General features: G+C 42.6%; 1 protein-coding gene across 3 annotated transcripts; it reads left to right on the top strand.

Moving 5' to 3' along the window:
- The first annotated feature begins 2,684 nt into the window (after window positions 1–2,684).
- On the top strand, window positions 2,685–10,995 carry UQCRB (ubiquinol-cytochrome c reductase binding protein). 3 transcript variants are annotated; one of them, XM_078393603.1, is made up of 4 exons: window positions 2,685–2,840; window positions 5,837–5,933; window positions 8,828–8,994; window positions 10,332–10,995. In XM_078393603.1, the coding sequence occupies exons 1-4, from the start codon at window positions 2,772–2,774 to the stop codon at window positions 10,407–10,409; spliced, it is 411 nt and encodes a 136-aa protein (XP_078249729.1). In that variant the 5' UTR covers window positions 2,685–2,771; the 3' UTR covers window positions 10,410–10,995. The 3 variants fall into 3 exon arrangements, with proteins under 3 accessions (XP_078249729.1, XP_020640987.1, XP_078249730.1); XM_020785328.3 differs by having other exon boundaries at window positions 2,689–2,840; window positions 5,837–5,908; XM_078393604.1 differs by lacking the exon at window positions 2,685–2,840 and adding an exon at window positions 2,872–3,067.
- The last annotated feature ends 4,337 nt before the right edge of the window (window positions 10,996–15,332 follow it).

Here is a 15,332-nt window from a genome sequence, read left to right as displayed (position 1 = left end):
TGTGTGGTACTGGTGAGTGAAAGCAACAGCTACCTTGAGAAAAGCCTACTTTAAAAGAGACAAGATGCTAACAATGCTTAGTTGTCCTGAGTAAATCCTAGAATTGTAGTACAAATTAGAGAAATGTAATTGCTAGGAGATAACTCATGCTTCATGTTCCTGTGCAAATTTAACTTTCATTTTGGTAATCGTCAGCAGTGTTGTTGTAGAGACTTGGCCTAGATCATTACAGTGGTGCCCTGCTTAACAATTACCCCGTTTAACAATGAAATAGCTTAACAATGTGTTTTTTTGTGGTCGCTATTGTGATCGCAAAACGATGATTAAATGGGGAAAATTCACTTCACGATGATCGGTTCCCTGCTTCGGGAACCGATTTTTCACTTTGCGACAATCAGAAAACAGCTGATCGTCAGTTTTCAAAATGGCTGCCTGCTGTTCAAAATGGCTCCCCGCTATGCTTAGGATGGATTCCTCACATTACAGGCACCAGAAAATGGCTGCCCTATGGAGGATCTTTGCTGGACGCCAAGGTATTTTGCCCATTGGGACGCATTGAACCAGTTTTCAATGGGCTTTTTACTTTCGCTTGATTATTTCGTTCTACAGCGATTTCGCTGGAACAGATTAACGTCATCAAACGAGGCACCACTGTATATATTTCACAGCCAGAGGTCACTAGAGCCATGACATGCCAGATCTGCTGTAGTTTTGTTCTTTCTAGCCATGGCCATTCTGCTGCATCTGACTAGGCCCAACTTTTCCCATACCATTTTAGTGACTGTTTCCATCTCAGGGCTGCCATTGTCTTGCAGTATTATTATCCACTCACAAAATTGGCTGTGTGGGACATCCAAAGTCTCTTCATCTCAGAAGCATGATGGGGAGATACAGTCTGCCTCGATAATACACATCCAGAACTTCCGACCTGAGTAAGAACGGAAGTGCTGACAGTGCAATCATGTATGTATGTATGTATGTATGTATGTATGTATGTATGTATGTATGTATGTATGTATGTATGTATGTATGTATGTATGTATGTATGTATGTATGTATGCATGCTCAGAAATAAATAATACTGAATTCAGTGAAACTTATACCTGCATTTGATGAGGAAAATGGATGCATATGGAAACAATTTTTTAAACTAGAAATATATTTTTGGTGCAACCTGAGCCGTGAAAAGTTCAACATTCAGTACAATGAGAGGGAATCAGATATAATTTCCACTGCTGTGTTTTAAAATATTTTACCAACCTGGATTATCATACTCAGTTATAGTAAACTGGATAGTTAAACAGGAGTTGCACTCCAACTTTCTGTAAATAACTTTATTTATTTATTTTATTTATATCCCACCTATCTAGTCAATAGACCACTCTAGGCGGCTTACAGCACTACAGCCACATCATCCACCTGGAATATGAGAATAAACCTGGAGCACATTGAAGAATTTTTGCAAATCATCTTAAGAGCCATCATACACTACTCTTTCTCTCACATAGATCTGTGTAAAAGAACTTCCACCTTAGGCCTAATAGAATTGAAAATGGCAGGATTTTAAGGGGCCTCTCAGATACAGCCTGTTTTCCAGCTCTGTCCTCTGCAGGAGGAGATAAATTTGCCACAGAGTTTCTGAATATGCCACTGTGGCAACCCCAGTCCTACTGGAGTATCCCACCCTGTAGTTATGCTGCCACCAACCATTCCCTGTAAGGAGTCACACAGACCAGGAATGGATTTTAATAAATAAAAGAACAAGGTTTATTGAAACAACAAACAGGGTAAATAAAAGAATCAGGTAGATAGGAAACTGTAACGTGGCATAGCCCCAAACATACACATATAACAGATTGGTTCCCACAGAACACTTTAAGGTAACGCACAGACCCTGAACCTATCAGTTCTGGCTACCTAGAAAGAAACCTGAACCTATCAGGTATGTACGAACTGACAAACAGTTGTACCCAGTCTGACACACAGACTCCAACTCCAAACTCCACACAAGCTCCAAATATATATACAGTACAGCTCCTCCCCCCTGATGTCCCGCCTTCCACTCCCCATAGGATGGAACTTTCCCTCCAAACCCATGACAGACAGGTACCATCAGTGCTGTATGTGACAGCCACTTCAAAGGATCACATTTTTCACATGAAATAAGACTGAAATGTCTGCATGTCTGGCCACTTTGCAGGAGAAAGGATATGCTGTTACCCAGTTGGCAAAGTTTGAAATGCCTGTATGGAGGAACTCCCTCGTCACGCCACAGAGGAGAGCCCAAACTTGCAGACACTGCACTGATGAATAGGACAACGTAGCTTTCCATTTCTTTCTGGATCAGCTCTTTCGTAAAACTAAATCGACCTTAATTGCACCTTCAGACCAAGTCAGCTTTAAATGGTGTGTACATGACACGGACAGCTCGCACAGTATATTGTTACTGAGGGAAATTCACTCGGTTATTGAGATATTTGCGGAGGAAATATGATAGATCCAGGAGGCGTGGCAGCCGGCATCACCTTCCCAGCGGCTAGTCAAGGGATTCGGGCGTTCGGACCGGCCTGCCTTCACTCCCATCACCGCTGCCCCAGCGTTTGCGTCGCCAGCGAGCAGGCGCTAAAGGCAAAGCCGCCTAAACGCTACACAACAACATTCTCTTTCGGCGACCGAGCGCCTCACCTGGCGGCGCTTGAACGCGACGGAGCGGTGTCGGTCACGTGACCGCCTACCCTTTGAGGTCACGTGATCTAAAGGGGCGGGGACGGATGTCGAGTCTCCCGAAAGGCCATGCGGGTGCGTTTCCTGAAGGGTCAAGATGGCGGCAAGGGCACCGAGTGAGTAAATACAGGGAGAGTCGGGTGGGGGGGGGGCTGAGTGCTTTGGGGAGGGGGACGTTTGGGGTTGGAGGCGTAATGGTGAGAGAAGCTGGCGATCATCGTAGCCGATACGCCTGCAGCAGTGGAGGGAAGAGCGGTCAGGTAGAAACGGCGAGGACGAGGTGGTGGAGGAGGGGGGGTTCTCCTTGGTGTGATTTCTGGAATACCAGCAAAGTGTAATAGAAGTGAGTTCTGCGCTCCGGCGGCCCTTCTCGGGGTTTTCCAGGAACAGAATACACGGAAGGGGTTTCCCGTTCCTTTCTTCTGGGAGAGCCCTGGGACTGTGCAGCTTGCCGTGTTTTAGGCCAACTAAAAGACATAATAAAGGTAGTACCTCGGTAGGGATTTTGGACTTTGTTTAGTGCCAAATCAGTTATTCCTGTTTTTTTTTAAAAAAAAAAATTCTTGAAGCAAAGATGGATGGAGGACGGAAAATGTAGACAGCTGTCCTATAGCATCAGGTGGTAACCCTGTCTTTGTCATTTATCTTGCAAGTTATAACACAAATCCTATAAACCCTGCCTCTTCCTAATTTGTGGTACAATCCTGCCCCATATTATATGTTACAAGGCAGCAGATCAGTTAAATTGATGGTTGCTGGAGAAAAGGTAGAAGGCTATACTGCTGGTGGGGTCTTATTTGGCTGCCTGACAAACAGCAATGAGCAGGTGGCACAGGTTTGTGATGATGAGGTGTGTTCTGTCTTGTCCCCATCCTCATATTTACTAAACAAGTAAAGAGCAGTTCTAGTCCGTGAGGGAAGAGAAATGCAAACTCTGTGTTTGGGCAATGCCTGTACTGGGCTCAACCAAAAGGTGTGTATGCATGCATGCCTGAGTGAGCGAGCAGCCTTCAAACACATACACACAGACATATATGAGCAGTCCTCAGACATACTGTAATGTAATTTCTGTTCATAGCCTTTCATAGAGTTCCTCCTTATAATGGCTTTTGCAAAACAGTTGTGGAATTTGAGGCTGAGTTTGGTAAGCTGTAGTTTTATTACGGCTGGCTAACACTATAAAATGGCTTTGGTCAAGACAAGTTAATGTCAAGGGGTCTACTTTAAACATGATTAAGAGTACAGTCCTTATTTGCCAGGAGGACTGAGGACTGGCTAAGCTGACACTAAATCAGCTGAGGCTGTGCTCAGTCTGAATCTCCCCAAAGGAAATTACATAGTACTGGCCTAATTTGTGCCAGCATAGTGGTTGTAAGTCTGGGCTAGGAGGGCTTTGAATCTCCTCCCCCCTGCCATTCTTCTGCCAGCTGATCTGAGCCATTACAGCGGTTTGTTAGTTTTTATTTTTTAAAAATTACCCCACCTTTCTCCTTGAAAAGAACCCAAGGCAACTTACAACAATATTTAAACAATATTTAAAATAGAAAACAATGAGTACTGTATACAACTACTTAACCTCATTAAAAGACAATATTTAAAGCTAAGAACAATGAATAAAGAGGCATTTTATATCATTAAAAGGCAATATTAAAGTGAAGAACAGTAAGTATACAAATAAAAGAAGAACCAGTGCCACTCTGAGAAATGGGAAACACAAAAATGGGAAACACAAGTTGTACTAGAAATCCAGTCAAAGCAGTAATGCATGACAATCCAGCTAAAAAAAATCTCACACTGGTAGCTAGTTCCTGGGGGATGGCTTGCCTGAAGAGCCTGCTAGCAACGGAACAGCGAAGATGGGGCCAGCCTAGCCTCCTGTGAGAGCAAGTTACAAAGTCTGGGAGCAGCAACAAAGAAGGCCCTCCTGTGTCCCCCTCAGATGCACCTGTGAAAAGATGGGAGCTATGGTCTTTGAGATAGCTTGGACCCAGGCCATTTAGAGCTTTCTAGGTTAAAACCAGCACTTTGAACTGTGCCCAGAAACTGATGGCAGCTAATGGAGCTGTTGTAGCAGGGTTAATGTGATCGCTGTAACCACCCCCAGTCAGCAACCTGACTGCTTCATTTTGGACCTGCTGAAGTTTCCTGATACTTTCCATCAGCAGCCCTACATAGAGTGTGCTACAGTAATGTAGCTGGGAAGTAATTAGGGCATGTATCAAAGTGGCCAGATCAGATCTCTCCGATCTAGTGGCTGGTACACTAGTTTTACTTGTGCAAATATACTCCTGGCTACCGCTGAGACCTGGGCATCCAGCTCAAGGACAGTGATGCCAGCTGTCCAAGATATTCCAGCTGGCATATCTTTGTTTGCATCAGATTGCCTGTGCTTAGCCAGCTCATAGATTGTGACTGCTGGAAACACTGAAAAATATTTATTTGTTTGTTTGTTTGTTTGTTTGTTTGTTTGTTTGTTTGTTTGTTTGACTTATATGCCACCCACTCTACCCAAAGGTCTCTGGGCGGCTTACAGAATTCCTGTCTGTTGATGTTAAATAATAGTTGCATGTCACAAGTAAATTCTGACTTCTGGTGACCCTTTCTGAGGGGGTTTAGGTATAAAGTACTCGGAAGTTATTTACCTTTCTCTTCTGGGGATGTCCTGGGGCCTTGCAACTTGCCCAAGGCTACACACTCTGCCTCTTCTTCTGGGATGCACAGTGAATCAAGCACCAACCTCTGGCTCTGCAGTCAGATATCTAAGCTATCCAGCCAACTGTGTTAGTTATAGTACATAATGTATTATATACAAGTAGAGGAGAAAATATTTCTTCTCACCTAATAGTTTAGCTGAGATTTTTAGTGTTGCCTGTAGATGTTTGAGCAAATCAAGTCAATGACACAATGGATAGTTATGATTCCAAAATAAGTGTTGCTGCTTGTTCATGAATGGGTCTGAGAATTCAATTTTATGCACGTGCATATGTAGCAGCGCTTGCTTTTATCCCACAAACACAACATTGCTTACAGAGATGCATGCAGACAAATAAGAACAGTGTTAGAAAGTAACTTTAATATAGTGATGACTAATGGAGATGATTAATATTTCCAGCTTCTACCACTGCTCGTCTGCTTCAAATTGTGCGCAAATGGTATTACAATGCAGCTGGATACAACAAATATGGTAAGTGTGGGATACAACAAATATGGTAAGTGTGTATGGGCACTGTTAATGTGAAACGACTACTATGATTTTTTGAGCTTAACTCAGAAGGATTATTTATATAGAAAAAGATGCATGTAGCTCTATGTCCTCCTTTTCTTAATACAGTGGTGCCTCGCACAACGGGCGCCTCGTAGAGCGATGAATTTGCTCTACAAGGCCGTTTTTGCGATCGCAAAACGATGCCCGTATAGGCGGTAATTCACAGAGCGAAGGTCGGTAAGCTGCTCGCTTACTGACCTTCGCTTTGCGACCCGCCGATCAGCTGTCCGACGGGTCCAAAATGGCCGCCGGAACAGCCGAAAGGGGCCGGGGCGCAGCGTTTTCGCGTCCTTGGTAAGCAAGGGGAGCGCGCGAAAACGCTGCGGAAGCCCCGAAATGGCTGTGCGCAACCATTTCGGGGCTTCCGGCAGCGTTTTCGCTCGCTCCCCTTGCTTACCAAGGGCGCGAAAACGCTGCGCCCCGGCCCCTTTTGGCTGTTCCAGCGGCCATTTTGGACCCGCCGGACAGCTGATGGCAGCCATTTTGGCGCCCTCGTTGTGCGAGGGGAGGGCGCGAAAATGGCTGCCGGCCCCTGGGAAGCATCGCACTACGGTGAGTATTCTATGGCATTGGAACGTATTAAACACTGTTTAATGCGTTCCAATGCCTTTTTGTGTTCCGTAGTGCGATGTTTCCCACAGCGAAGGTTAATCCGGAACGGATTAACCTCGCTGTGCGGGGCACCACTGTACATTATTTACTTCTGATTATTCTTACTGGTGTGAAATTTTAGTTACCCAATCCATATTCTTTACAGAAAATATGTAGGGTAGTTCACTTAATACAGATGAATAAACAAATGATCTCTGAGAATACAGAAGATGGCTGTATTAGCTCCCAATATTTTTTTTATTTTTTGTAATTCACTATTTCAGATGTATATAGGTTTGTGTTGTTGTGCTAGTTAGCTGGCCAGTTGAACAATATCAACTGCTGAAATATATTATTCATTATACTATCCCACCTTCTGTAACTGCAGGACCCTACAAAGAGAAGCAGGAACAGCTTTAGCTATGTGCTGTTACATGGAAGTAAAACCTCCTGCGTTCTGTGGGTTTTGCATTCAGGAGAGTATTCAGTGAGGGATTTCTGCCCTTCCTGGGTACCTATATAAGAGGTATGATTTAAAAAATAAAATAAAAAAGGAAATAACCAGACATTCATATACAGTTTTCTAAAAATACTAATTATTACATTTAAAAGTTGTTGGAGGAGTTACTGTGCCTCACTTAGAAGTACTGCTTCTAAACGAGACTTCCAGGAGTGATAGTTCTCCTTTCTAAGCCCTCCCAAAAAAGTATCATAGTTGAGAGGAGCACTGGGATGCTACAGAAATGGATGGCTTTGGATGTGTGTGCGTATTTCCTGCCTCTGATCTACAGGTTTACGACCTGAGTTTCTACACAAAAGAAAGAATTAAATTCTAAAGTGTGTTGACATTTTTTCCTTCTCAAATCTTATCTGGTGGAGTCAGATTTACAGTCCCCCCTTGTGTCATATTGCATTAATTTTAATATATTAGGGTAGAATTATATTCTGAAAAAATATTTTAATGTTTTCTTACCCCATTGCCTTTTTATATAAATGTTGTGGGGAGGTTGCAGGTTACTTGGCTGTTTAGGGCCATGACTCAAAAAACGTTGGGAAACACTGATTTAGAGAGTGGCTTTTTATGTGTATTTAGTACACTTAAATTCATAGTTTATTTAAATAATTTATGCATATCCATGCGTCCAGGCATTTCTCAAAAAGACACTTGAAAGGTCACAAGCTGACAAAAAATATTTTTGATGCAAGAATTTTTAAAATGAGATGTGTATGTAGTATTCATTATATATGTAGGCATCCTTGAGTCTCGAGAGAATATGGTAATGCGCTCTGAATAGAGGTCTTGGAACAGCCTCTAGTGTGGCTGAGAAGGCCAATTTGAGAGTGACAATCCCTTCCACACTGAAGACAAATACAATCTGTCCCCCGTCCAGCTCCCAGATTTTGCTGGTTTTGGGACTGCCTCTTTGCCTTGGCCTGCTGAACAAGTGTCTCTTCAAATTGGGAAAGGCCATGCTGCGCCGCCTGCCTCCAGGCTGAACGTTCAGATGTCAAGGTTTCCCATCTGTTGAGGTCCATTCCTAAGGCCTTCAGATCCTGCTTACAGATATCCTTGTATCGTAGCTGTGGTCTCCCTCTGGGGCGCTTTCCCTGCACTAATTCTCCATACAGGAGATCTTTTGGAATCTGACCGTCAGTCATTCTCACGACATGCCCCAGCCAACATAGACATCACTGTTTCAGTAATGTATACATGCTAAAAATTCCAGCTCATCCTAGGACTACTCTATTTGGAACTTTGTCCTGACAGGTGATACCAAAAATGTGTCTGAGAGAACGCATATGGAATGCGTTCAGCTTCCTCTCCTGCCGTGCACAAAGGGTCCAGGACTCACTGCAGTACAGGAGTGTACTCAGGACACAGGCTCTACAGATCTAAGCCAAACTCTTTGTGAGTCTAGAGAACGTGGTAGCTGCTTTGCCAAAGTATTCAGGTACTTGAATTGAGATACTTCAATTTCTTCTGTTCCAGCAGAAGGAAGCAATCTCCCTTTCTACTGTCCTCCATTTGCTCACCAAACCACCTTTAGAGGGCTGAGAAACCTTTTAGGGCATCTGGAAGATGGAAAAAATACAAGTATTCTGATGGTTCAGTGTCCATATAATGTTGGATTTAGGCCTATAAACTGACGCACGTACATTTGAAAGGTTGTTGAACTTGGGCTTTCCCTGCTCAATTAGAAACTGACTGGCATTTTGAGTAGCAAAAAAAACCTCCTTCTGTTTCAGGACTTTTGCGAGATGATTTACTTTATGAAACTGAAGATGTAAAAGAAGCAATCAGGAGACTTCCAGAAGATTTGTATTTTGAAAGATGCTTTCGCATTAAGAGAGCAATGGACTTGACAATGAAGCATCGTATTCTTCCTAAAGAGGAGTGGGTAAAATATGAAGAGGTATGAATTGTTATATGCTTTATATATATGCTATATATAGATTGTGCAAGTATCTTTTGGAGGAAACAACTTCCCATAGCATTTTCCATTACATTGATACACAACATTCTTTTTGTGGGTTGTCCATAAAGTCTTGGACCAAATAGGTTTTCTGTGCTCTAAGTCAGCCTGACAGCATGTTTGGCATATATATACAGTATGTTAGATTTGCATTTCATTTACAAAGAGATGTTGGGTAAATGTGATTTCTTCCTTGGGAGGTTGTGAAATATTTCACAAAGGAAATCATGCATCAGCCTCAGTCTACGCAATAATTACCATCACTTAGACATGACTAGATGGTGCTGCTAAACTTGAGCCTTAAGAAAAAAAGGTTATAAATCTCCTGTTACATATGTTAGAAAATGGTTTTCAGCCTTCTGTCATATCTGAATGTGATGAAGCTACAGACTCCCAAGCCAGGGTTGTGCAGGTACAGCTGTTTGTGTTTCCTAGACTTTATGGGACAAATGAGAGAAAAGTTTACTAACTGCAGTCTGGGTTGCAGTTTTAAAAGAGGACAAAATAGGCTTTTATCAAAATGAAAAGGAAGCTTTCCTCAGGCAGTTTTACCTTCTGCCAGGAATTCCCCTCCCCATCCCACCTGCAATCATTCCTATAGGAGAAAGCAGATGGGGGACCAGGTTGCAGTTTATTCAGAACTTCTGAGAGTGTCTTATCAACTAACTTCCTATAGGAGCTGCAGTGCATTTCCACGCAAATCCCCATCAGTAAGGAAGTGCTGTAACTGTGGGAAATGAAGCCGAGACCACTGCCAGCTACTAACTGATGTTGAATTAATTCCCCGGAAGGCAAAACCATCTTGGCCATTTACAGTAAACTGGCCAATTTTGTGACATCTTAACATGTCTACTGTTGTGTGCGGTTCATAACCTAGGTTTCCAGTCTAGGAAAGTTAATTCTTTGGCATGTTTGTTAAAGTTGCAAGTTCACTCTATTTTGAGTTTGAAAAGTTACCTTAATTGGTATTTGAAATCTTTATAAGTGTGTTAAATACATGGCTTAAATTAAGTCAGAATTTAGTCAGTAACTATTGTGATCTTGAACAGGGCAAATTTAGTAGTGGTAGTATAAGAGCTTGGTTGTTGAATTTTTAGGGTTAGATTTTAAATTTACATGGCTACATTTTCTTTTCCTGAGCAGTCTGTTATTGTGAAGTAGCATATGTTTGCATCACCGCCAAAGCTGCTCTTAACAGCAAAATGCATATTTTAGTTTATAGTATTTTTACTGTCCATTTTTATTTTTATTTTTTTATATATTGTTTTTATTTTTAGGACGGACATTATCTTCAACCATATCTGAAAGAGGTCATTCGTGAAAGACAAGAAAGAGAAGCATGGAAGAAGAAATAACCGTTTCCATAATTTGTTTGAACAAATGTTTCCCTTAAAATGTAAATTGTGCGGTTCAGATGCAAAGTCTGTTAAATGTTCTAGCTGCTGTGAAGAAATCCATGCAACTCTGCTCAATAATACTTGTTCATCCAATTCAAATAAACATTACTAAATCTTCTTGGAATTCTCTCTCCTAAATTGCAAAGAATTGGTTCAAGTCTCCACATCTACGTTACATGCTAACATGGTGATCTGTGATCTTCATTCCAACAGTTTGAGTAATTCTTTTTGTCATAATAATACAGCTGTTTCCTGCAGCTGGGAGGGTAGATAAGCAACATCCTTTGCTGTTTGTTGCTTCCCTTCTGATTCATTTTTAAAGGGGTGCCCATCTGCAGAATGACTGTGTATATCCATCATCACCTCTTGTCCCTAGAGTGGGGATGTAGGCGCTCAAATATTCAGCAGCAGCAAAACTATATTGGGATTACGTAATCCCTATCGTGTCTACCCGAACAAATGGAATGCTACATTAATATATGTCTTTGGAATTTGTGATTCCTGCCAATATTTAAATAAAGGCAATTACCTCATTTAACCTGAATTAGTCACTTGGATGTATTTACTGAATTACTGAGGCATACCTAGGATACTTTGGAGTGAAATCCCATTAGGATCAAGACGGTCTCTTTTGGACTTCAAGGATTTAGAATTAATTTGTCGGTATCAACGTTTCTCTAAAGTGTGTTTATTGTGAGTGGCAATAGTATTCAGCAGTGTTTTCATCTGCAAAATACATCATTATTTTGTAGGTATTTTCGGGCTGTTTGGCCGTGTTCTTAAGGTTTTTCTTCCTAACATTTCACCAGTCTCTGTGGCCGGCATCTTCAGAGGACAGGAGTCAGAACTCTGTGATCTGGTGCAGTTTGTGGGATAGTTGAATATAGCTGTGAGATCAGTTTTTTGTCCTTTTCAGGAGATTGGGTGATTATGGTGATCAGCGTGTTTTTTGTTGTGGGTGTATTGTTGTGATAAGGGGGAGAGATGATCTGTCACTGTGCTTGATGGGTGTCGTTAGCTGAAATGTGAAAGCCTTTGAGAATACAAATCATGATTTGTTCTTGGAGGTTCACCATGAAGAGGAAGTGAAAGCAGGAGCATCACAACTTCTGAAATGTTTGTTTGGATCAATGGATTCCAGGGGGCCCTGAAACATTGCAGAGCAGTCTCAGAGTGAAATGGGTTCTTGCTTCAGAAGTTATAGCAAAAAGAGGCAAAGAAGGAAGCCATTTGATTATGAATCTGATCTATTAGCAAGTCCTGTGAGAAAAAGCATGCTAAGTGACAAACCCATATTGTTACCTTGCAGTTCTGTAAAGAGAACCTCTTTAGCTACCGACCCTCATCCATGGAGTACATTAAAAGTAATCTTAGTTTCTTAAGCTTAGCAATTTCACGTTTTCCAGTCTTTAGAGAATCAGTTTTATTGGTGAGCAGAGGCATACCTAATCTGATTGCCTTTTGTCACCTAGTATGAAATGCAGAGTAACTCACATGCATGCTTGCAAGGTAATATAATTTCAAGCGTTAACTAGTGTTACAAGAGTAGTTCTGTTTTTGCTTTCAGAAGGATACCCATCTTTGTTGCAACAACTCCCCCCACCCACAAGAATTATGTGATATTTTAAAGGCTAGCTGATTCAGTGTGGCTTAGACTTTCAAGGTCTGCAGCCACTTCATCCGATGCATGAAGAGTTATATATGCAGACATGAATTGGGAGGAAAAGAACTAAACAGGGAAGTCAGAAATAAAATGCAGAAAGCACAGGTGGCAGTTGTTAGCTGGAAAGTCACAAAACAGTTGTCAAACTAAGAACACAGACATCCTTTAATAGTGGCCTGATTGATAGCTGTACTCTGAAAAAGCTGCATGTTTTTCATTCAAGAATGAATACTTTCTTTAGTATTTCAATTCCTGATATCAGTCTTGTGTTCATTTACTTTGTGCAAGAAGAGACTTCACTGTTATGTCCTTAAAGTATATTTTCTGAAAGTCAGTAGAACAGAATCATTGTACTGTATTGTGTTTAGACAATGAAAAGAGAGAAAGGAAGACACTGGGAGAAAGGAAGACACAAGATTCACATCGTGTGGAAAGTGGAAGTATTAAATGTGAAAGGCTGGGGTGCAGCAACTTCATAGTGAAGGAGAGTATGCAACATTTCTGTCTCTCCTGGTTGTTACTCCCCAGCTATTTCAGAAAAACACCAGAACTTCAAAAAGTTACTCTGGGAACATGAGCTCCCAGAAACCCTCAGCATGCATGGCCACTGGCTCTTTTTGTTCATTTCTGCATGCATGCATGCATGCACTTGTGCATTCAATTTTTATACCACCCATCTAGCCAATTACTACTCTGGGTGGCATCCACAAAGTAAAGCAAAAATCATAACGTTTTAAAATACAAAGATCAAAAAAGACAGGCAGCAAGAAAGCATTAGACAGAAAAGAAGAACCCTTCTTCCTTCACAGATTCAATTGAGAACCTCTCCAAAGGCTTCCTTGAAAAGCTCTGTTTTAGCTGTTTGTTTGTTTTTAAAAAGTCAGAGAAAGGGCACCTGGTGTAATTCCTGTGGCAGCGCATTCCTCAAGGAAGGGGCCACAGCAGAAAAGACCTGGCTTCTGGCTGTTTTTCAGGCCTCTAGAGGTGTTAATATTCATAGGCACATGATCTGAGAGGGCCTGGTCAGATGTGCAGTCAAATTTGGCAGAAGATGTTCAGACAGGTAGCGAGGTCCCAAACTGTTCATATTAGAATCAATACCTTAAACCTGGCATGGAAGCAGACCCACAGTAACCAGTGCAGGCTAGCCAGGATTGGGGTGATGTAGTCATATTTCTTTACCCGGCAAGCAATCTTGCTGCTCGTTTGGGACCTCTTGAAGCTTTTATGTCAGCCTTGATGGAGGCCTCACATGAAGTACATTACACTAGTCAAATTTTTCAGCCTGCCAGCCAATGTTGTTAGGAACCTAGTGTGCAGATAGGGGTTCAGCTTGGCGATATGCTACAGTTGGAAAAATGCAGCACGTGTCACAGTCTATAAATCATACCAAAGTGAACACCTGATTCTTAAATGGAAGGATAAATCCAAAGAAGGATGGACACACACACACAGACAGAGAGAGAGAGACAGAGAGGAAGGGAGTGCAACATGATCTTGTCGATTCAGTTTCAGCCTGTTTCTCCTAGTCCAGTCCAGTATTGCATCCAGGCACTCCTCTACTGAAGATGATTTAACAGACAGATAAGAGCTGCATATCATCAGCATACTGATGACACAAAGCTCCAGATCTCTTGATGACCTCTTCCAGCGGCCTTATATAGATATTAAACAGCATTTTCTAGTTTGTTGTCTCTTTCAGGGTAGCTGTTTTTACTGCTCATAATGATTTCCTAGAATTGGGATAAATTGATTCTTGGCTGTGACTACAATGGCAAACTATGATGACAGAACAGTGTATTTAAACCCATTATCTGCATCAACTACATCAGCATTATCCTGCAGGAAATCATAAAAGCTGTATTTACAAAGTATTGTAAATTCATCTCAAGAACTGCTATGTATACTGAAGGTCTCAGGCTTAGCCGCCACATCCCTAGTCAGGGCAGAGAAAGGTCCCTGTCTGAAACTCTGGGGAATCGCTATCCATCCATGTATAGTAGATGGATGGAGAAAAGACAGTCCTCGCAATACTGGACTTGGTTCCTAACATTCCTCACTGTTGGTTAGGGTTGGTGAAAGGTGTAAGTCTGGAGAGCTGCATTTTGCCCACCACCAATGTACATAGTATTGAGCCAGATCATCTCTGTGGGAGGCACTTTCATGTGTTTCTTTCTAGAGTTGGAAAAAAATAACCTCTGCAATTTCTGGAATCCTCCAACCAGCACTGGCCATGACAGCAAAAGGATTTTCAGAGTTGTAGTGCAAAAAGGTAGCTTTGCTTTCTTTAAAGCAGTGGTCCCCAACCTTTTTTGGAACCGCGGACTGGTTAGGGGGTTAGGGTCTGTGTGAGGGGGGTGGGGACACCCCCATGCTTGCGGGTGGGCGTGGCATGCTCACGGGTAGGCATGCACTCACACACATGCGTGGATAGGCATGGTGCACTCAGGTGAGTGGGGGGCGCATGTGTGCATATGCATGAGTGCACCATGCACAACTGTGAGCACACCACATCCACGAATGTGCCAGCTCACCTGTGCATGCATGTGAGCATGCCACACTCACCATGTGTGTGTGTGCAGGGGGGGGGAGATTGGTCTCCGTGGCTTGGTCCTGTGAAGCCCGCAGACTGGCACCAGTATGCAGACTAGGGGTTGGTGACCCCTGCTTTAAAGGATATGAAGAAGTGTGAGGAGGAACCACTTCCCAACAGAATAGAGGATTGTGAGCCGTCCCCTCCAGCGCCCACAACAGAGTGATACGAGACAGCATATACGCTGATATCAGCAATGCACCAACTAAGAGTAGAGGAGATAAAGAGCGGGAAAGGAGAGCGAAAGGAGGGTGAGAAAGGGGAGGAGCCAATGGTAGAGGGATATCTGGTGACAGGGCCTGAGGAGAAGGAAGAGGGAAAAGAGAGCTAGATTGGGAGACTGAGGTAGAAATGCAGGAGGAGAAAAAGAAAGGAAAGGAGGTGATGGAAGAAGGCATTCCTCTAGGATGGGGTTGGTTAGAAATGGAAGACCCCTGGACAGGAGAGCATGTTAAAATGAAACTACCCCTAGAGGAAATAGAAAGGAGACAGCAACATCGCAACGTGAGACCTGAGGGGAGTAGGATAGGAAAAGAGGGAGAAGAGTTGAAAAGGTAAAGGAAGGATTGGCAGTGCAGTTGGGAGAAGCAGAACCAGTGGAATGGGTGGTACTGTGTATGTTTAT

The sequence above is a fragment of the Pogona vitticeps genome, chromosome 4 (assembly GCF_051106095.1).
Source record: "Pogona vitticeps strain Pit_001003342236 chromosome 4, PviZW2.1, whole genome shotgun sequence".
Lineage (NCBI taxonomy): Eukaryota > Metazoa > Chordata > Lepidosauria > Squamata > Agamidae > Pogona > Pogona vitticeps.
This window is presented reverse-complemented; position numbering and strand designations above follow the sequence as displayed.

Coding starts and splice junctions, on each gene's coding strand:
- UQCRB (XM_078393603.1), top strand. CDS start 2,772: ATGTCGAGTCTCCCGAAAGGCCATGCGGGTGCGTTTCCTGAAGGGTCA. Junction 2,841..5,836: donor GATGGCGGCAAGGGCACCGA/GTGAGTAAATAC, acceptor TAATATTTCCAG/CTTCTACCACTGCTCGTCTG. Junction 8,995..10,331: donor AGTGGGTAAAATATGAAGAG/GTATGAATTGTT, acceptor TTTTATTTTTAG/GACGGACATTATCTTCAACC.